The sequence below is a fragment of the Martes martes genome (genome assembly GCF_963455335.1).
Source record: "Martes martes genome assembly, chromosome: 7".
NCBI classification, from domain to species: domain Eukaryota; kingdom Metazoa; phylum Chordata; class Mammalia; order Carnivora; family Mustelidae; genus Martes; species Martes martes.
In genome coordinates this window covers 17,509,445-17,532,146 of record NC_137894.1, presented here as the reverse complement: position 1 = coordinate 17,532,146, position 22,702 = coordinate 17,509,445, and the positions used below count along the sequence as shown (strand labels likewise).

Below are 22,702 nucleotides of genomic sequence, written 5' to 3'. Positions count from 1 at the left end.
TTATTTTTCTGAGTTTTTCAAGCTGGAAGTCCAAGGTCAAGATGCTCCTGGGGTAGATTTCTGGTGAAGCCACTCTTCCTGACTTGTACACAGCCATCTTCTCGCTGGGTCCTCACATGAGCTCTCTGTGCATGCACAGGAGAGAGGTCTCTGGCGTCTCTTCCTCTTCTTCTGAGGACACCACTCATATCAGGTTTGATCCCCATACTTATGGCTTCACTTGAACTGAATTATATCCTGAAAGAACCTATCTCTGAATACAGTCACACTGAGGGATAGGGCTTCAGCCTGTGAATTTGGTGGGACACAACACAGTCCTCCGCAGTGGGCACGATGAAAATGTGCGTAGTCCCTCCTACCAGCCACCCATCATTTCACTTTCTTCCTGGCACTGGCTAATGGCACGATTTAGCCGTTTTCCACCCCCGTGGCTCTGCCTGCAGGCTCTCGAACAATTTCAAACAGAATTATTGACAGACTGTAACCGAGGCCCATCCTCTGGCCACAGAAGGGCTGGGAATGTGCTCTTCTTTCCAAGGAGCCCCTGGATTCACTCTCAGACCCCTTTGGAGACATCTGGCCCTGAGGAAGCCTCAGCTGTCTCTTTTCCCACACGGAGGAGGTATTTTTAGACAAAACACCTCCCTTGTCCTCTCAGCCTCACCCCCACCCAAAACCCCAACTTCCCAGAGGGAGAGGGAGAATTTGCTAACCTACCAGTCAAGGGGACAGGTGGCAAGAGAGGACAGAGGAGTCTTAAAGCTGTTGAAGCGACTGCCAAAGCCCCTTGTAAAATTATTAACAAAAACAAACGGTAGGCAATGCCATCCATGCAAAAACACGAATGCGTTCAAGCTTTTGAAATTTGTCTGTGACTGTTCCTATGGGAGTGTGGGCATCGGCCTCCTAGTGCCGGCTTCGAGGAAGACTGTTGTGTCACGTGCCCGGGATCACGTCCACACGCTCACGCTGCGTGTGCACACGCAGAGGCACGCACGCATGCGCAGGAGAGGACGCAGTGTTACGGAGGTGCAGACGTCGAGCAGGCTTCTGAGGCAGTCAAGCTTTTGGAGCGGCAGATGCTGGAAGGCAGGTCTGTGCCCCTCTTGCGCTCGGTGAGCACATGCGAGTGCTCAGAGGGCTTTTGAAGGGAGCTCATAGGCTTCCAGCTCCTGAGGCACTCGCAGGTTCTGCGGGCAAACGCTCCCGCTTGAGGAGCTAGCCGCGGGGTGCCCGGAAGAGCTGGCCGACTGAACGGAAGTGAGGATGAGGGCATGGCTGTGGGGGGTGTTCCGAAATAGCAGGTGACGTACAGCGGGAGGCCGCAGGGGATTCAGTGCCAAAGCTGCAGCTTCGGTCTCCACTGTCCGCGCTGCTGAGAAGCTGGCTGTGGGCTCAGCTCCCTGGGGAAGTGGTGTCTTAGAGACCCTGGCGCCCAGCCTGCAGGCTCAGCGCCCGATTTACAGCATCTCTTCTCCCGGTGCCACCGGCCTCCCTGGCTTTATGCTGGATGTTGTTCTCAGAGCTGTGTTTCCCTCTAGGCCTGCGTGGCTTTTATTCGGCTTGGGATCCCACACCTGGCACGATGCCATCATATACAGGGAGTCAGCAAACACTTGATATGAAGTATTTGTCAAAGTAAGAGATCTTTAAGAATGTCCGGACAGACTCCCCTCCGATGTCCTGAGGTGAACCTGCTCGGGGCCCTTCCTGGTGGGTGTCCAGGCCTGTTTCAGAACCCCTGAGCTGCTGCGGGCTCCTCCGAGGAGAGGCGTCTTGCTTATTTGAGGAACGTTAAGTCTACTCCCTGGAGTTCCCCTCCCACGTGCTGGGCCCCACCGGGACACAAGTGCCATCTTGCCTAGAGGGTGGGAAATCTGCAGGACCTCTCTGTGCACTTGGCTCATGTCGGTCGTGGTCTGTTGAGTATCAAGTTCTTTCTCTTCCCTCCCCTGTCCCATCGTGTTTGGGATTTCAGAGAATGCAGTAAAGTGTTGGGATGAACTTTTTTGCTCCAAACTTGTAAATTATGGGGAAAGTTGACTTCTATACTTAACACTTACTGAACTCATCAGAATGTTGCAGGAGCTGTGGCTCCAGCCCTGGGACCCTCCAGTCCTTTCTGGGGACTTGGCTGTGTGATTCCCTCACTGGGATTTGTGGTGGCATCTCTTCCCCAAACCCTGGGTCCTAGAGGCATTGGGGAAAACTAGAGTGTGGTGTTCCTTTACTCTGACCATAATCAGGAAAACCCTATCTCGAAGAAGCAGGTCTTATGACATTTGGACGGGCTCAGCAACTTTGCCTGTGACACAGAGGCTGCTGGGCAGATTAGCAGAAAGCTATGGTGCAGGGAGAAGGCTGGGAAGCCTCCTTGGGATTTGTCAGCACAATCATTGCCTGTTTTGGTGACGCCCCACCTCCCCACCTCACTCCCAGCCCCTGCACAGCTATTCTTGTGTTCCAGGGATGGTGACTGCATCCATGAATACACTGGCATGGGCATCGCCCCCCCCCCTTATGCCTTTGATGTTATACCCAAGAAGGCTTTGCCTACCCCAATATCAGGAAGATTTATTCCTCTGTTTTCTTCTAAGCATTTTATAGTTCTAGATCTTACATCTAGCTTTTCGATCCATTTGGAGTTAATTTGGGGGGTACCATGTAAGGAAGGGGGTCTGACATAAATCTTCAGCATGTGGCTTTCCAGTTGTTACAGTACCATTTGTTGAAAAAACTCTTTTTCTCCCCTCTCTGGGTGGTCTTGGGACTCTGGCTGAAAAATCAATTGACTGTAAATATGCAGGTTTATTTCTGGACTCCCAGTTCTGTGTAAATGTCTGTCTTTATGCAAGTCCTACGTTACTTTGCCTGCTCTAACTGTGTTAAGTTGCAAAATCAGGAAGGTTGAACTCTTCAGTGATCAGGCTGGAAAGCTGTTCCCTTTACTTTGACCACTTACTACTTCCTTTAGCCTCAAGGAAGTTGCTGGGTTTTTCAGGTCATCAGTGTTCTGCTCAGTAAAAATTGTTAGGTACTGTAGCTTTGAATTACAGTGGCAGCTTCTACAATACTCCTGTTTAGGAGAGAGCCAGTGCCCCTCTTTGACCATGGCTCCCACTCTCTGTTCATGGTGTAAGAATAAAGACCTTGGCTAACTCCTCTTCCTCCCATGGTAACTGACACCCAGGGATTCAGAAAACAAGAAGCAGGGAAACTGGAGGTGGAATTGCCAAGGCAAGAGTAGGTCTGGAAGAGCTTATCCAGCTGTGCTTCTGGGAGATAGGGGCACTGTGTGACAGGGAGCTGCCGATAGGGCCAGATCTGGAAGGTGGTGCTCCTCAGTCCCCAGCTAGGGCACCATGCCACTCAGGCCACCTCTCCTGCCAGCGTTCCAGAGCCTTATCTTTCGTGTTCTGTCCCAGTTTGTGAGAAGCTGCACCTGTTCTTCAGCAGAGGTTCTGTCCACTGTGTGTAGGGCTCTATCCCATGACCCTGCATTGTGACCCAAGCCAAAACCAAAAGCTGGATGCCCAATCTCGACTGAGTCACCCAGGTGTCCTCAAATAATTTAGGTAATACAGAGTTAAGAAATGTATGTAACACTTAAATGTAGACAGTTAAATGTAGAATTTCTTTATTGCAACTGGTAAGGACTCCATTGTGTCTGATAATAGGACATAATTTTAAGAATATGGTCCATTGTCATTCAAGGATTCTATGTTTGTGAATTTGCCTACTCGCTAAAATTTATTTATAATCCCCAAATCAATGTTTATAGTGCTTATGTGGTCATTTGCAGATGTGGGCAGAGAAGCAAAATATTTCAGTTACCAAAGAGGCTTGCTTGCAGATGAGGTTGAACAAGGGGACCCTTTGCCTTCTCATTTCAACTCTCATGCTGTTAAAAAAAAAGTCCTTTTCTTGGTCTTCTGGTGTCATATTTTTTACATTTTTGTGCTTGTTTTTGGTTGATTTTGCTTTTTACAATGGCTTCCAGGAATAGTGCTTAAGTTCTGTCCTGTGTTCTAAAAAGCACAGAAGGGCTACAGTGTGTCTTACAGAGAAGAATACAAGATTAATCTTCATTTAGGCGTGAGTTATAGGATTGTTGGCCATGAATTCAAAGTTAATGAATTAACAATATATATTAACGTATTTTTAAACAGGAACTCACATAAAACAAGGTTACATATTAGTCAGTTGACGAAAGTATTGTGACCAGAGGCTTAAAGGAACCTAATCCTATATGTCCCCTAGGAGCGGTAGTTCCGTATTTGAGAGTTTCATGTTCACAGTGCTTTTTTAGAATCTAAATCCCGGAGATAATGAGAATTGACCATAGTTCTTTATCATTTGTCACACCCTAGACTCTAAGACATTTGCTCCTAAATGCTGTTCACAAATTCAGATCATACCTCCAACCACTTAGGGAAGTTTACATCAGCGTGAGGTCATGTCCACAAGGCTGAGTGTGCAACTCTGTCTCAATCACTGTGACTGCCAAGTGAAGAGCTGTAAGTTGCTGTCTTGTAATTGGCAGCATGGTATCCCAGTGATAACCATGATGGTGTCAGTACTTTGAGCAGTTGGTAGGAGAAACTCGACCATTTTTTTCGGAGGCAGAGTCCAAGAAGGTATGAGTAATGGACAATAAGGCCAACAGCTGCAAACTGTTTACATGTGACAATTTGCTGGATAAATCAGAGTTTATACAGTTGTGTGTTGTTTATTCCTTAATCTAGAAAGGATATGGTCAACTCTTGAGTTTAAGAATTATGTGCTTATATCATGCAGTTTTCTACTAAAAAAGAAAATAATTAAACTTCCTCACCCAATTTCCTCTCCAAAATTGCAGTCCTACCAAGGAAAGGAAGAGAAGGGAGAATGTCCACACTGAGTTGACATGGCTGGGAAGATGGGTTAGGAGCCTCTGGCTTTTCTGAATGAATCTGATAGACTTCTGCAGGCATCGGGGAAAAAATCTTTACATCTCTTCATTTTTATTGTTGGCATTTTGGATTTTTTTTTTTAAGATTTATGTTTTTATTTTAGAGAAAGAGAGCACATGAGCAGGAGGGGCAGAGGGAGAGGGAGAGAGAATCTCAAGTAGACCCCATGCTCAGCTCGGAGTCCGACACAAGGCTTGATCTCACAACCTCAAGATCATGCCCTGAGCCGGAACCAAGAGTCAGATCCTCAACGAACTGCGCCATTAGCAGAGGTAACTGCTAATATTGTTGCACATATCCCTTGAGTCTTTTTTATCTTTAGTTTAAAAAAGCTTGGACTTAAATGCCTGAAACCTTTATTTTAGCCCACCCACATCTCTGCATAAGCACACCTTAAGATTTATGAAAATCTTTTAAACCCACAGAGATGACTCATTGTTCTTGGTCACCAAAGCTTTGGTGAGGGAGGCTCAGCGTTTACCTGGAGGAGCACGGTATTAGAGAGAGTCCTGTTTTTGTAGCTGGGTCCAGCTTGGTCAGCCATATAATTACTGGGCCTCCATTTCCCTGTGTATAAAATAGGGCCAGTAACCATACCCACCAAATAAGGGAGGGTCACGCGTTCCGAGTTGTGCTTGCCCCTAGAGGGGATCCCAGTAAATGCCAGTTGCCTTTCTGCTTCCCTTTTTGTTCCAAGGAGCTCTGCAAATATGTGGAATTGATGTTTTTAACATTTCAAGTTCAGTTATTTCAAGAGCATAAGTTCCATGTTGCTTTTCTTCCCTTTTTGGTGAAGAATTGTAAATCATGGAAGGCTAAAGACATGGAAAACACCACTCTAGGGTCTTACTGTAGGTGTAGGGAATTCTGGTGCAATAGGAAGTTCCCTCTGGTGCCGGAGCCTCAGCCTCCCCTCCCCTTCCCACTGCTCCTCCATTCTTTCCAGGGAACAGGGAAGAGTGGTGGGCTTTGTTTCTCATTGAAGCTCATGGCTCAATTGCCGCTTATTGCCTGCAACTCTTACTTTTACCACAACCTGGGATTTTCTCCAGACTTTGTGAGTTGTAGGCATTTCCACACCGTGGGTCCTAAAGCCTCCAGGCTCCTGCACTCCATCTTGGGAGCCGTCTTCTCTTACGCACTTTGCGTTGCTCGCTTTCCTGACCAGGCTGTGCATGATTGGAATACATCATTCAAAACACTAGATCTTAATCCACCTCCGTGTGTGAGAACATTTCTCCTAAATAAACTGATCCTTTGTTTTCTCCTTAAAAAAAAAAAATCCTCTGTGCCTTGGAAAAATTAAAATGCAATTATTGGAAGGCTCTTTGCTTAGCTGTTTCCCTAATGTTGCGTGTTACCTAATTACAGTGGAAACTCAGGCCTGCCGGCTCCGGGTGCTGAGAGCGGCAGGGGCCAGGAACGTGTTCGTGTGGCTTCGAAGTCTGCTGGTTCAGCAGCCGCTCTTGGGACCGCAAGCTCAGCACAGCTGGCTTCAGATGCCTCCCTTCCCCATTCACCAGATGGCTTTTCCCGGGGGGGGGGGGGTGGTGGTGTGCACATCTGACTGTTCTGATTGATTCATTGACCCAGGACGCTGCAGCCCCCAGGCTGGGAGAGCACTGCTGGGTGTGCATTTGAGTGTGTGTGTGTGTGTGTGTGTTGTTGCACGCACATACCATCGGTGCTATGTAGAAGCATTCCACCTACTCACTGCTGGATTTGGTGCAGCAACCCACAAAGCATTTTTAAACAAAACCAGAATAATGACCTTGAAGGCACCAAGAAGCCGGATCGTGTACTTTCTGGTTGTCATTTTTCTACTTCCAATGTCTGCTTTGCTAGATTATGATGTCCACGTGCAAAAAAAAACACATCTTGAGGCCAACTAACATTTCTTTTCTTCTTCTTCTTTTTGTTTTTTGTTTTCTCTCTCTCCCTCTGTTTCTCTCTCTCTCTCTCTCTCTTTTTTTTTTTTCTTAATCTTCAACCTTGGCCAAGCATGTTGCATATTCCCAAATAAAAATCGACATGCACTGTGGTACTGGCTTGGTGCACCGACTGTGAGCTCAGCCCCAGAGCAGCATCCCCCTGCAGAGTAGAGCCCAGGTCAAGGGAGCTCCTGGGGGGCCGTTGGGAGGAAGGAGGGAGTGTCCTGTGTGCGGCTGAGAGCCACCTCCATTTGGATTTGTGTCAACAAAGAGTATAGGTGTCGCTTTTGGGAAGCAAGGAAAGAGGTTCATTTTTAATTAACTTCCCCTGTCCATTTTCCTCCACTTTCCACCAACTCCTTCCCTCCCTCCCCAGTTCCTGTGCCTGCAAGGCTGGTGTCTACTCCTGAGACACCTGGTGTGCATTAGTGAAAGGGGCCCGCTAAACAGGGGGCAGCATGCAACTTGCGGGGGGCATGGCATCGTGGGTGGAAAATGGATACCTCTCATGCCGGTGGCCACAGTCTCTCTCAGGGCACAGTGCTGATGGGGAGAGTCTGGCTGAGACAGCCTCCATCCACCTGGTCACCAGGTATCCCTGGGCGGCACATGCTTGACTGTGGGACCAGTGGACCCACAGCCCACCCCAGAGCCCTTGTGAACTCACAGCAAGGGGAGCCTTGAGCTGCTGCCAGTGTGCGCCGTGCCGGCTGCCCTGGGCCACCACCCACTCATGCGTCTCATGCTGTATGAAGGGGTCAGAGGCTACAGTCCTGGGGAGTACAGGGCTTCCCGTCCTCACACAGGTTCCGTCCCAAGCCCTGGGAGGGGGTGGGGGCCTGTGGACTCCGGGTGTTGAGATAAACCCTGTGTCATTGAGAAGCACCTGGGTAGTGAGGGATGCCTGTCCGGGTGCAGAGACAGCAGGAGCTAACAGGGAACGTGGAGAGCTACCGTGGGGAGTGGCAGCTGCAGACACGTGGCTGTGTCTCAGACGAGGCGGGCCAAAGCCCTCTTGTTGTTCACATATGCCTTTCTGCCAGGGTAATTAATCCCTGTCCCCTAGAAAATTCCCCTCCATCCTCCAGAGGCTGGCAGCCTCCTGTCCCTCGCTTACACCCTTCCCCTGAGTCTGGCTTCCAGCCGGGGGCCTGGGTTCAGTTCTTGTTTCAGCGGCCAAGGGACCCCAGTCAGGTGTGTGTGGAGATGAGTGAGTTGGTCCATGGGGCTCAGCGTCACTGATGACTCCTCTTCCAGGGTGTTCTCTCTCTCTCTCTCCCCCAGTCTCATTCTCTCTGGAAGGCTCCTGAAACATTTTTCTGAATATCATGCACAGCCTTCCCTGGCCTGCTTTCTGTGAGCCTAGTGGCTCCTAGGTGCCCTACTCCCATACTGAGGGTACTGGTCCTGCAGGGCTCGGACTGGGAGGAGGGAAAGAAGGTGCCCGGGGTGCAGAACTTAAGGAGGCATCCCCTTCCTCTCTGGGCTTGCAAGCACAGGGTCAGCTCTGAGGAGGGGGACCCTCCTTCAACTTTTCACGCTGGGGGCCTTGCCTCTCTGGCCTCACCTCGTCCCCACCTCCCCACCCTGGATGTTGAAGTTGGAGAGCATCCCACCACCACACACCACTCCAACTCACCTTTCCCTGCAGAGCCTTGGTCTCCCTCTGTCACCGCCAGCCTGGGTAGTTAACGATGAAATGAGATAATGTGTGCAAGTGCAGCACATTGTCTGACACCTACTAAATGCTTGGGAGATCTGCGTGGTGGTTATTATTATCATTAATGCTTTGTCGCAGTAGACACCAGCCCATCCTCCGCAGGAGCTCTGGAATGACGGCTCCAGCCCCATGGCCACATTACCATTCTAGTCTGCCCCTCCCCTCTCCGTCTTGAGTGATGTTGACCTTACAGACTGGCCTAGCGAGGTCAGGGCCTCCCACATTCTGAAGAGGATGTGTTTTTGTGTCTCTGCTGCAGGAATTGCTTACTTAGGAGGCGTGTGCAGTGCTAAGAGGAAATGTGTGCTTGCCGAAGACAATGGTCTCAATTTGGCCTTTACCATCGCTCATGAGCTGGGCCACAAGTAAGTATCAGACTCTATTATTCTGCGTTTTCCAATTCCTTCCTGAATATATGTATGCATATATATATTCTGAAACATATGTATTTATACATACATACATATATATATATATATATATTTTTTTTTTTTCTTGAATTCCCAGAGTTCTGAAACAGTGCTGCTCTTTGCCTTTGCTTCTTCTGTAACAGACCTAGGCCAGCAAACCTGGGTCCCAGTCCTTCCGGGAACCCAGAAAGATTACTGACCAGATGATCTGAGACTTGAAATGTTCATTTCATATTCATGTCTCTTCTTAGTACACACAGTCTAGAGCAAAGAGGTTTGTCTCAGAACGTCTTCTTTGGTTGCATTTCCTTTCCTGGACCAGCATGATCTTTGATTCACTCTATCGTTCAGATAATGGGATTATCTTCATACTGTTGACTTTCTATTTCCTTGAGAGCCGGTTTCCAATGAAGTCCAACTGTCTTAAGGCAGAATGTCAGTGTCTTAGTTTAAAAGACTTATCAGCTGCTGCCTTTGTCCATGGAAATTCTTCCCTGGAGGAGGGAAGAGCCATAAAATCTCAGAGCCCAAAGGTGTTGTGGGAAGGATCTGAGGCAGCCTCCCGATTTTCAGAGGAGGGAACAGAAGGTCAGAGGGATTGAGTGGCTGGCCCAAGATTGAGATCACCTGCAGGAAATCTCAGGTGGCAGAAAGCCAGCCGACCCTAAAACTGTGGCTTGAGGGTTTACTACTTCTCCTGCAGTAGGTGTCTGTTTTGTATTTCTCTGAGGGGAAAAAAAACTGTGGTATGACTGCATGAGAACTTAAAAAATAAATACATAAATTGAGGCAATCAGAGCATGCAGAACAATAGGAAAATTTATACCGGGTTGGGTAGAACAAAATTAAATAGAAATCTAGTTCTTGGCAAAAAAATATAAAGCGTTTCCTAATGACCTATTGAGTATGATGCACGGGACCCTAAATGTGAGCTCAATCTCCTGCAAAAGTAAAGTCGGTCTATAAGGAGAAGCACAAAATCAGTTTCCTCTAAGATTAGCCGTATTTGTGGCTTTATCTGTATTTTTTGGTCTTGTTTTCTCTGGTCCCATTCTCATTTTTTTCACTCTCGTAGATGGGTTTGGTTGTTACCTTTTTTGTGCCTACTGAGTATCATGATGTGAGCAGAGCAAATGATAATAATCCCGTGTGTATTTCCTGGGATTAAGGCAGAAATAACATGTCATTGGCTAAAAGAAGCAAAACGAGTAGTTGTCTCTAAGTACACAGTTCTTTTATCTCAACAGTATTTTTTAAATATTGGCAACAGCGCTTTGCCCACACTTTTTTTTTTTGCCTATACTACTAGGAAATAATTTTTTAAAATTAATCGTAATCAAATATGTATTCATATTTCTGATTTGCTAAACACACACACACACACACACTCAAAGCTGTGGTGGAAAGTGGTTGCTGAGAGAAAAATGTAAATCAGTATGGCTTTGGCAAACATCCTCTCTTCTCTTCTTTGCACCAAAGGTCCCACCCGGCCCATCCTGGTTCCTCAGAATCAAGGACCTAGTGGTCTTGAGAATGCAGTTGTCAAAACATTTTCCGACACATGGGTTGTCGTGGACTTTTGAATGCATCTGTTTATATGAACTGCAAGATTCCATGCAGTCTTTAGTGCCAGGGCCCACGCTGGAGTGCTCTTTGCACCCGTGTGTGAGCACACACGTGCCGCACACAGGCCTTTCTCCTTGGACGTGAAGAGCACCGGGGGCCATTTTCTCCCCGCTGACCTGTGCGATTGTGCAGGGCCTCTGGCATTCCAGCGCAGGAGGGCTGCAGGAATGAATGGGGAGATTCAGTCTGACACCAGTAGCCTTTAGCTACAGTCTGCTTCAGTTTCTTGGAGGGCCCTTTATAACTTGCTATTGCACTCTAATTACCTACGAAAACAAATACCTAATTGTTCATCAAAGCCAATAAATTCTGCTAGCATTTGGCCTTGCCCCTAGTTGGGCGATTATAGTTTTCCCTGGGAAGTCTGTTGTCTCTGATTATTTGTGAGCAATGGGAAGCAGGTCTCTGAGGAACGAAGCCACAGTCTCTGCATCTGCAGACCCTTCTGACTAGTTGGGCTCAGAGCCCCAGGCGAGGCTGTGTCGGGGCTTAACAAGAGGGATCAGCCTATAGTCCGAGTGAAGCCACTTGCCAGGCTGCTTCACAGATATGAAGCCTGTAGGCAGCTGCATGTTGGAACAGAGTGGAGTCATTTAACTCCTTAAGTTAAATTAAGTATGTTCTTTAAGTACATGTGCACTAAGAGAGGATGGGAGGGTATTCTCGGAGGACCTGAGCACTGGTCTATGTCCTTCAGGAAAATTTCTCAGTGAAAGCTTTAGAAAATGAGAAAGAGTACCCTTTTATGTACCTCTAGAAAGTCCCCAGAGGGACTCACCCATTGGTCCCTAAAATTTAATACTGATAAAATGAAACTTCTCTTCTGAAAGTTGGGTGTGTGCCTTTGCCCCTAGGTGCTCCGAAGTATGGCCCTTCTGTTGCTTATCCACTGTATCTCATGTAAGAATCTGTGCAAGCCATTACTCTAGCTCTGAATGTCAGGAGAAAAATTCACTTTCCATGTGAATTACACGTTGCATTTATCAGACAACAAGAGTCCTATACGTTAACCTGATTTTCTCCCTGCTTTGGCTGTCAGAAAACCCAAAGGGAATGTCAAGCTAATTTTCCTCAATTAACTCATCCAGATCCTAGAATTGTGTTTTTCCTCCCTCTTTCTGTGTCTCTTTTTATGAATGATCGTATTTTACATATTGTAGTTCAAAAATAATTTCTTTGGTATCATAAACTGTCTCTAATCCAATCTACAGTCATGTGGGTTTTAAGTTATGAATTAAATGGAAAATTCTTTCCATGGTAATATCAATAATTCTGCTTAGAACAGGAATTAATAATGGACTAATGATGTTTAAGTCAAATCGGATCTCATTTACCAAACACCTACTGTGTTAGATGCTGGGCAATCATTATACTATTGATCAGTTCTATGGGGTAGGTATTATTTAGCTTTTATTTAATAGATTAGGAAACTAGTATTACTTTTTAAAAATTTCTAGTCTGTACTTGAAATGATTTGGGATCACTTCTATGATAATATACCCATACATCAGGGCTATTAAAGACCCATGTTCTAAGAGATGGAAATAAGAAGAAAACTTGTTATATATCGAAAAAACCAAGGTACCTTCAGATTTCTGTCAACCAAGGCAGAAAGGACAATCCATGGCATCCTAGTTGCAGAAGAAAGCCAGCGTATCAGCAAGAGGGACTTCCCTAGGAAATTCAAGTACCTCAGCTACGATCAACAGCTTTCTGATTACCTGAGAAAGAAAAAGGGTGGGAAAGACTGCAGCCCCAGCTTTGGATGGGTCTGAAGGATTTGCCGTTCCTGGTGGGAGTCCAGGTGGAGAACGTGGGAGGTTCTATCTATGATTCTGCTGGGAGGATGAGTTGGCTCCATGTAGAAGCCATGATAACAGTGACTTTGAGGTTTTCTTTTTCTTTTTTTTTTTTTTTAACATTTATTTATTTGAGAAAGAGAGGGGTTGGAGGGCAAAGGGAGAGAGAGAGAAAGTCTTCAACAGACTCCTCTTTGAGCACAGAGCCAGCCGTGGGGTTCTGTCTCACTCCCTCGAGATCATGACCCAAGCCAAAGCCAAGAGTTGAACACTTCACTGACTGAGCCACCCAGGCACTCTGACTTTGAGGTTTTCTGATGAGACTTCATGACTTAGTTGCCTACTTGGGGTGAAAAATTGCCCGTCTCCTTCAGTAGTGTGCATTTGGGAAGGCAGCTGTCTCCCTGTCTTGCCATGATAGCTTGAGAACCCAACCGGAAATGAGGGATTCCTTCATTCTGCAGTGACCAGGAGAGAGGAAGAGCTCCTGAGTGTGAGAAGATGGCGGTGATGGACCTCTCTCCCTCCAGAGAGCTGTAGCTGACAGCTGTTATTGGTTATAACTGAACTTATGAAGTTAGGGGGCCATTCCTTGAGAGACACAGCCCAGCTGGGCCAGCGCTGCCCAGGTGTTTTCCCTCAAGAAACCAGGACAGGGTGCCTTGTGGTAGACGTCAGTGTCCAAGATGTTTATCAATATTTGGTTTTAAAGGGAAAGAGGGACAATGAGAAGCAAGCATTTGTTTCTCTCGGGCAAGCACGTGCTTTTGAGGCCTGGCCCTGATTGGTCATGGATCGGACTCTCCCCCAATGAGGGTTAGGTCCAGGTCCATACTGATGGCCCATGGGAAAAGCAAAACCAAAATCAGATGACACCCTCACAGATCAAGGAGGGAGTTGGTAGTGACTTCAGTAGAATAGTAAAATAACTGGTATAGTACTTCTACGGGAATTTTAGAATATATTGTTTGCTGTGATTTGGGAGTTTTAATGTAAAAGGGAGAAAGGAAGCAGTTCTAGAACAGCTGGTGAGAATGCCTTTTGTTTGGGGTGGGGGGTGGGATGGCATGATCAGGCCCAGAGGAGGCAGTAGACAGTGGGAGATGAGGAGGGCACAGAGTCTCAAGTGGACATTTAGGGCCTGGGGAGACCCAGAACACCATAACATGCAGTTTGCTTCTCAATCAGGTAAGACCAGAGCTCCCAGGGAACGTCTGAACACAGGCCCATCTAGATGGGGTGCTGAAAGAGGGGAGGGAAACCACATAGTGCAAACTCGGCCACCCACATACAGGGGGAAAAAGACCTATCTTTATAGGTAGAAACAAAGAGCTTTCTCTTGCAGAAAGTAAATCTCTGCTTCTGTTGGATTTAGGAGGCTCTGCTAGATAAGCCTGAGCCAGATCAATTCCTGCCTTGAGTCCTTCCAAACTATGCAAACCTCTCTAACCCAAGTAAATCTACAAAAAGCCCCCCAGACAGGCCCCAAAGCCATGCCCCCTGTTTGGGCTCTTTCTGCCTGTTCTCGGGGTGGGCACTCTTTCCACCTGATCATTCTGGAATTTTTTTTTTCCTGACTTCCGTATTCCCTTTCTCAGGTCTTTCTGTTCTGGAATTCACCTCTCCTCATGTTGTGGCCTCTGAAAACTTCTCTCTTTGGGGAAGCTTGGGAGCCTAGTGCAGGGGACATGGGTGTAGCTGTACAAGGAGAGCCCCTGAAACATTTCTAAGTGCCAGTGGCCTGAGCCTCACCCTAGAGCAATTAGGACTTGCCCTCTGGGGGAGAGAGTGCTAAGGAAGGCCCTCCAGGGATTCCCAGTGCATCCAGGGTGGAGAACCATGGCTCCCGGGCCTCAGGGGCTTCATTGTTGCTTTCTGGCGTCATCTACATTCTCATGTCTGTCTCTGGGCCACCATCATGTGGGCTGCAGCAATGCTGAGTATGATCCTGCTCCCCTGTCACTCGCCTCTCGGTCACCCAGAATTCCATTCCCTTTGCCACTTCCCTGACACCCCAGCAACCATGTGCGTTCATGGCGTGGCAGGTGGAGAAAAGCCCAGCCGTCCTGACCGTGGCCTTGTAGACAGGGTCAGTCCTGTCACCTCTCACCCAACACCTGCCAGGAGACCTCTGTGAGGGTTCAGAACAAAGTGTTAAGTGCCTGGCCATGGGAGGAATGTGAGGGGTAGGGTACTGAGTCCCTAGGACTCCGAAGAGAAACTCTGGGCTGAGGTTTAGAGATACAAGTGTCCTAATAAGGAGTTGTGTTTGGGGCAGTCATATGTGCACCCACAGACATGCAAATAGTTATAAGTGGGCTCAGTTGCAACAATATGTGGGGTAGAGCCAGGTTCTCAGACCTGCGCGCTCACACAGTGGACCCACCCACCCATGGTCCACTGGAGCCATGCCCCATATTTTGGAAGCATTGTCCTGGCTGACAGAACTGGAAGGAGCACTGAGACATGAGCAGAGCAGGGACTTTGTTCCCCTGCTCAGCCCAATGAGGACCGGGCAGGTGGGATACCCCTGCGTGCTCCCCTGAAGTAATGAGGGAGATCCTCGACCCCAAGCAGTTCCCATGTGACACTTGGTATCCTCCCTTAAAGACATTCCTTAAAAGCTAGATCCAGGCACTCTGGATGTTTCCAGTGAGAAGGTGACAAAGTGCAAATGAGCTTGGGGCAGTGGATGTTGGAAGGATGTCTCACTGACACATGCCTGGGGACGTGCTCACCTGGGGCGCAGCATGGAATGTCATCTGATTCCCATCCCTGAGAATTGTGCCTTGTGGGCAGAGAGTGGACAAGTGTCTAGGGAGGGCGGGGGAGCGGAGGGAAAGGGGAGGAGAGAACTCTTCTGGGGGAAAAGTTCTTATTACTACAGTCGACACAATTTAATCTGAAAAGAATTGTCTCGATCCCAGAACAGGAAGTAAGGAAAGCCATTATCCAGATGTGTGAAGAGAAGAAATGTTTGTCTGTGATCTGTATTAAGAAAGCTGCCCGGTGCAGCGTGGGGGAGATTCAGAGTGAATGCAGGCCAGATGTGATCAGGCAGGTCACCCGCTAGCGGATGGCCCCGGCAGCCACAGCTGTCGCCCGGACCCTTTGCTGTGGGGCTCAGTCTGGTAGGCAGAGCATAGACCTTAGATGGGCCAGCTTTATATAAAGAAGGTACAACAAAGAGAGGATTTCTGGAAATGTCATAACTGTTTAGAAATCCCAGGGGGAGGGGGAAGTATGCTTTTGTTCTAGTTGGGATTGGGGTAGTTGTGTTCACATGGTGGGAGGGGGTCTACCTTTCTTGCGGAACAGAAAGTTTGGGCTGGGGCACATTCCCCCCAGGAGGTCTGTAGAAGCCTGGGTGTCTCTGATCTGGTTCTAGAACAGGCAAGTCCCACGCTGGGTTTTCAGACAGGTTCCTCCCTGGTTCTCTGGGTCTCCTCCTCTGTTTCTACTCGGCTCCCACGGCCTCCCGCAGCCTCCCCCTCCAGACTGAAGGGTAATTGGTGGTGCTCACAGTGTTCGGGGCTCTCAGGTTTCACGGAGAGGAGTTTGGAGGGATTCCTGAGGACGATTTCCTCGGCGTTTGGCCCCCGGATCAAAGTCGGTGCAAGCATCCGCAGGGTGCGGCTGTCTTATCCAAATTCCAGAGTTGTGCAAAACATTCAGGCCTCGTTTCCTTTCATTTTATTATTATTTTTTTACATTTGCTGCTGGAAAGTGCAGGGTCTTGAACATTAATTTATAAGCCACCCTCCTCCTCACGTCTTCACTGAGCTAGAAAGACCCGAGACGTCAGAGGCTGCGGTGCCCCGAGGATTTGAAAGGCAGGCCTGCGCCCTGCAGGACTTCCATGAGCCCATGCGGCATGGCCCTGAGTGTGGCTTTGGAAAGGGCAGAATTTCCTTCTGGCCCTTTCCAGACTTGCGACTTTTGAATGGTAGGTGCGGCGTCCGGAGTAGCAAGGAATGTTGTAACTGGTGGCTGTTTTCACAGGGCTTTTCTGCCCTGAGCTAGGATTTCTCACGGCCCTGCCTTAACAGGCATTGCACAGAAAGTTACCAGGATTTCCTTTGCAGTCTTGCCCTTGATGCGGACTCGAATGTGGGGATGGAACACTTGTTCCAGTTGCTTGGAAGACCCAGAGCCGCTGTCCTTAAGAGGACCTTGACCACAGCCTTCCCAAATATGCGCAGGCCAGGCCTGGGAGGAGAACACAAACAAAGGGAAAAGCTCTTCAGCAAGCAGACAGATGTGGTCCCACCTGCATTCGGAGCAGCCAGGCCACATAGCCATTGGCTGGACGTTATCGCTCTGATGGAAACTCCAGCTGGCTCTGGGGCGTCCGTCTGTAGCCCCCAGAGCATCATTACTGTAACAGGGAAGGCTACGGAAGCTGTTGCGAGTGTCTGTCTCTGCCCCAGGAGTTCTTTGCATTTAATTATCAGGTGGATTTCCTTGCCTAAAAAGCCGTTGTCTGAGATGGTATTGGAGAAGATGGGAGGAACGTGGAGTTTGGCTGAAGAACCAAATTCCAAAATCCCCTCAGAACTTCCTTACGTTACAGACTATTCCAGGAATGAGACGAGATCCAGTTTTCTCATTAGATTGCCAGAGCTTCCGGCAGCTTTGGCGAAGAGGCTTTTCTTCTGGTTCTCAGAGAAGGGAGGGACATGCGCAGTCCACTTGGCCTTATTTAGCAGATGGCCAGTTCTCGCCCTGCCTGCAGCTCTAAGTGGCCAGTGGGAAACTTTGAGCAGGAGCTTCTAGCCGTGGCATGGTGCCCTTTATACACAAGAACGAGCCTGTGCTGAGGCCCAGTCCTCCCTGTGTGGGTCTCCTGGTAACTGGCTTTACTTACCTTTACCTGGAAAGACACTTTCTGCTCACATGGCTAGGGTTTTGTAAGGACCGTGGGAGGTGGCAAGGGTATACGATACCGATTTCTTTACAGACAGAGTGTTCTGGAATGGACTGAATATTTGTACCCCTCCAAACTCATATGTTGACATCTAATCGCCCTTCTGATCATATTAGTGGGTCTTAGGTCATGAAGGTCCCCATGAGTGGGATTAGTGCTCTTATAAGAAGGGGCCAGAGAGCTAGCTAGCTCTACTTCTGCCACATGAGGATACAAAGAGAACACAGCCTTTTGCAGCCTGGAAAAGGCCCCTCACCAGAGCCCCACCATGCTGGCACTCTAACCTTGGACTTCCAGCCTCTTAGAATTGTGAGAAGTAAATTTCTGTTATTGATAAACCACCCAGTTTACGGTATTTTGTTATAGCAGCCCAAGCTCGCTAAGAGATGCCCCCATTCTCCCAAGGTGTTTCGTGCCATGCCTGAAATCCTCATTTATCTACTGCCTGCTGCTGATGGAAACTTCCAAACTGAAGACCTGAGGGCAGCCACACGTTCTTGGAGACCCTGCAGACTTTGCCATCAGCACTGTCAACAGTGCGTTCTGGGAAAAGAGCTCTCCTCATCCTTATCCATTTGCAGCCACAGAGGGTGTAGAAGTGGTGGTTTCGCCAGATGATGGAATTAGAAAGGACCAGTGGGAGGGGTCTGAAATTGTGCACCTGGTTGCTGAAGTCTGAGCAACTGAGTGGTTGTCAGGGGCCCGTGTGGGGATCTGGGAGTGGCTCTCTTGGAAAAAACATAAATAAGTAGATGGATATAGAAGGAGGGATATTGTAATACTCTTCGCAAGTCGCTGGAAGCATTGCAAAGACATGGTCTTGTTAATCATAGCCACACTTCTGTGGTGTTGAGAGGGGGTGGGTGCTAAGTAAGCCCGGTGATTTGCTGGCACTCACTTTTGATTATTATCAGGAGACAGAATGGAAAGGAGAGAGCTTGGTCAGTGTTGAACTAATCCAGGAACAATCTCAGGGTTGTCAGGGCCCCTGAGATGCTGATGCTATGGTGTGGGTTGGGTGCACAGCGATGGGGAGATGTTGGACCCTGGGACACCGGGGTGTGCTACTTGATGAGGGCGTGAGCTTGCACTGCACTGTGGCCATGGCTCCCCCAGCTCCCCACGGGGTAGACCACAAAAGCGAAGGAGGGGCAAGAAGCCATCATGGTCTTTGCAAGCCATACTTGATAACGATGTCCCCACGATGAGGACATAGCAGGTCCAGTAGGATGCCTACTGTGGGGCAGCTTCAGACACACTGAGGACCAGATGACAGGAGCCTTATGCACCGCCAAGAGGCATGTGCAGGTTGGTTTCCAGTCCAGGGAGCCTTCCAGGCAGAAGCACATGTGCTCATTGGGTTAGCGACACCTAAACCTATAGTTGTCTTTGTTGGTGGCTTTGGGGTCAAGGGAGACCTGGATTCCTTAAGAGCCTGTTCATCTTTGTGGCACATGTTCTGTGATCACCGAGGGGAGGCAGAAGCTATGTTCCGACAGCTGGCAGGGGGTTGGGGGGAAGAGGCCAGCTTGCTGTTGGCTGTCTGGTCCACATGGAGCTTCGCTTCGTCCACAGAACAAACTTCCAGAAACCCCACTGCTTTCCTACTCCCCAACCCCAATCCAAACTCCCCTTACTGACTTAACAGTTGTCCCCTAAAATTCCCCTATCCCCTGCCCAGTCCAGAATCTGGCAGAGAAGCATGAGGCAGCCCCACTCTAGAGAAACATCTAGAACTGCATCGAGCTAGCGCCTTGCTCTTCAGAGTGTGTTCTGAACACCAGTGTTATCGCGCCACCTGGGAGCCGGTTAGAAATGGAGGGATCTGGGGCAGCCAGGTGTTCCCGTGCACAAGACAGTTGAGTGGGGGGATTAGAGCATATCAGAGCGGTAGCCCCTTCTGCCGACCCCATCTCAGCATGGGGCTACGCCTAGCTGGGTGGGACACTGCACCTGCCCTTTGGTCTTGACGGGAAAATCTGTTTGTTTCACTTGTAAGTTTTTTTCCATGGGGAAGTTTTTTGAATAGCTTTCTTGCCCTGGTTTTGGAACTTCTCCCATGATCCTTCCTTTTCACCCATGCTTTTTTTACTGACCACGTGGTGCCAGCAGGTGCCAAGGGCTCTTTTGCTGCCTTCCAGAGCTAGGTTCCAGGTTCCCGCTCAACTTTCTCTGTAGCTTGAACACCAGCTCTCTTTGAAGACATGGTTGAAACAGCCATCCTGTCTGTTGAAAGAGACCCTACTCCAATCTAGACATTTAACTTGATGCATCATAAAATCTGGTAAATTTTTGGCCAACCTCCAGGATGCCAAACTCTTGGGTGGCAACAAACCTCCTGGAGAATGCAGTGGCCCACCAGAATTTGGTTTGCCCATGGAATGGGGGTTTAGTAGAATATGGAAGGAAGAGGCAGAACTGAAACACTGAGTAGAAATTCAAACTCTCCCTAAAAGCCCCGAAGCAGTGGTCTTTAACGTGCTCAAAGTGCAGAGGAAGATCCTTGGCCTGAGGCTTAGATGTGCTGGCATTCCTGTCTTGCCCCTTCCCATTCAGATTTTCTTTGGGTTTTGAAGGCAGAAGCAGATGCATGAGTGACTGTGCTGGCCCTAAGGATAGCTTCTTCACATCCTTGCCACCAGTGACGCATGTGTGGAGAACCCATCCCACAGCTGCCCGGTTGGTGGATTTTCAGATTTGGCAAGTCCGCCGCTTTTGGATCTGATACCAAAGGCATCATTTTCTCTCTCCACATTTACCATAATATTACCTAAGGTCTAGAAGTCCAGTAAGTACCATGTGGGACGCTGGAGTCTGAAGGTTTAGAGTGAGCCCTAAAGCGCAGAACCCTGGTCACTTCTTGCTGCAACACTCATTGAATCATGCGTCCTGAGAAGCTGGTCCCCTCTTGAGTCTCATGACCACCTGGCATTGGTGTTCAGTACTAACTGTTTTCTAGTCCTTGCCTTGCATACAGCCATTTCTACAAGTGATTATAAAATCCGTTTCCTCTTGAAAATAACTCACTAGGATGGTTGGTTACCAAAGTGAAAAGAAAATTAAGAGCCCCCACCCACCCACCCAACTCACGCAGAAGCAATCATAATTCCAAACTTATGGATTTGCAAAGGGTTATAAGACACCCCTTTTGAAGACCAAGGGTACATTGTGTTTTGAAGAGCCAGACCCTATGCCACGCTGCCTTTTATAACTTAACTGGCTTTATTGCTGGATATCCTCATCATGAGCCAGCTACCTAGTGCGTCCCACTAGGTTTCCATACACCTTGTTCTGTGAGGAGGTGAAGACCCACATAATGGAGGAGGTGATAAGAGATCAGACAGCTGCCTCACATGGTTTAGGCTCCCTTGGCCCAGACTGACAACTTGTTTGCAAATGAGAGTGCCAGCCCGCTTTGATCATTGTGGAGAAGCAATGAAGGAGAAGCAAGGTATGCCAAAGGCTGAACTAGGCAAATGTCCTCTTGCAAAAGTGAAACAAATGGTATACAATTTAGATTCACAATGTTAATATGGTTTGCAGGAGAGAGTCCCCAAGGATTCATCGAATATCATTTGTGAGCATTCACAGTGAAAAGAGGCCATTCGAGATGTCCACCAAGAATCTACGGATAACAAGTCATACCCAAAGCAGGTTGTACAGAGGCAGGGAATGTAAATTTCACCAAGGTTTCTGCCAAACTCTTAACCTTCGTAATGAGAAGTGTGGGAAATGGTGGACTGGATACTGCTGGGATTAAGTGAATTTGTAACTGTTGGGCAGCCTTACTCCAGGCAAGGTCAGTACAGTGCTGTGTGGGAGAGAAACTTCCTCCCACCTTGGGGCTCCCTTATGTAACATTTCAGTCATGACCTGCATGCAGAGAGGGGTAGCATGCTCACCAGTTTTTGCGGCAGCACAAAGATGGCAGGGAGAACAGCATGGAAAAACTCAGAGTACACGCAGTCCTTGACCACCTTGGAACAGTGGCCAGTGCTGCAGTGCCTAATTGCATTTCATTTGTACCTGGTTCTCTGCTGCTGCTGTTTGCATCTTACAGAGAGGAGAATGAGGGGTCCTTCCCCTGGTGAGTGGCAGAGTCTGGCTTCAAGCCCTTTGTCAGTATTGAAGTCTGGGCCGTACTTCTATGCCTTTCAGTTTTCCCGATGGTATTTAATTTAAGTTAAATCCCAGATGAACCAGATGGAACACACAGGATGGTGAAAACATGGCTTCATGGCAGCCTGTTTGAAAAGGTTCTCGTCACTGCCAGCACACATGTTGGTCTCTACTTTCTTGTTGTGCTTCGCTGACAGACATTATTAATTGATCCCAGAACCCTTTTCCATGGAGTCCCAACTCACAGTACTTCCTCATTCTATAGGCAGCCACTGCCAATAGACAAAGGTTGACACAAGGGATGAAACAGATCTGGATGTAAGGGGCTGTGATGAGTGACGTGCTTGCAAACCCAGGGCGTTCTTAGACCCCATCGACATGAACCTTGTCTCCAGAAACAGGGGAGGCAGTGGGAGCTTCACCCTGCCTTTTAGCAGTTATGAGCAGTAGGAGTCTTGCATTCAGTATGAGGAGGGTTGTGCCAGGACTGTGTCCATATGGAAGGGGAGGGGATGATGAAGGAGACAGCTGGGAGAACTGCATGTCTTGGTGATGAAGAGGTGTGCGGGGGGACACAATGGAGGCAGTCACAGTAGAGGCTGTCAAGGCACAAGAGATCTGTGCATGGCCCCCAGTGGCAGAGCTGAACCAGGGTGCTCAAGACACAGGGAAAAAGTGGGAGGAAGAACATTCTGAAAATCAGAGCCCTCCAGAAATTTGAGAGGCAGTGCTGATTTCCTCTCACACTGGTATTTGTACCAAGCTCACCCTCCAGCCTGGGGCTTGAAGTAGCTATTTGTGGACTCTGAGGAGGGTTGAACTGATCTATGATCTCACATCCCACTCTCCTGTGGTTGATCCTGGGACCCTTGGACAACATAGGGGACAAAAGGAGCTAGAATCTGGATCTGGGGAGGGGTGGTATATACACCCCAGGGCCAAGGTGACAACACATATATACCCCTGTTAAACAGTGGCAAATCTCATGGGTTATTTATTAAATAATTGTTTTCAGTGTTTTACATCTATTCAATTCATTCAATCCTTCCAGCCATCCCCTGGGTTAAGTACCGTCATTCTTCCCATTCTATAGGTAAGGAAACTGAGGCACAGAGAAGCTTACTTAGGACCCCAAGATCATGACCTGAGCCAAAGTCAGACACTCAACCAACTGAGCCACCCAGATGACCTGTTGTGTTAGTGCTCTGATCTCTTGAT

The 22,702-nt window shown here is 48.4% G+C and overlaps 1 protein-coding gene across 1 annotated transcript in view; it reads left to right on the top strand.

The window, feature by feature from the left end:
* ADAMTS17 (ADAM metallopeptidase with thrombospondin type 1 motif 17) overlaps positions 1-22,702 on the top strand; it is a gene marked incomplete at its 3' end in the record, with an annotated part of 333,792 nt that overhangs the window by 125,550 nt on the left and 185,540 nt on the right. Inside the window, exon 8 of the mRNA XM_080808797.1 lies at positions 8,863-8,968. Within this exon, the coding sequence (XP_080664923.1) occupies positions 8,863-8,968 (106 nt within the window). The remainder of the gene's footprint in view (positions 1-8,862; positions 8,969-22,702) is intronic.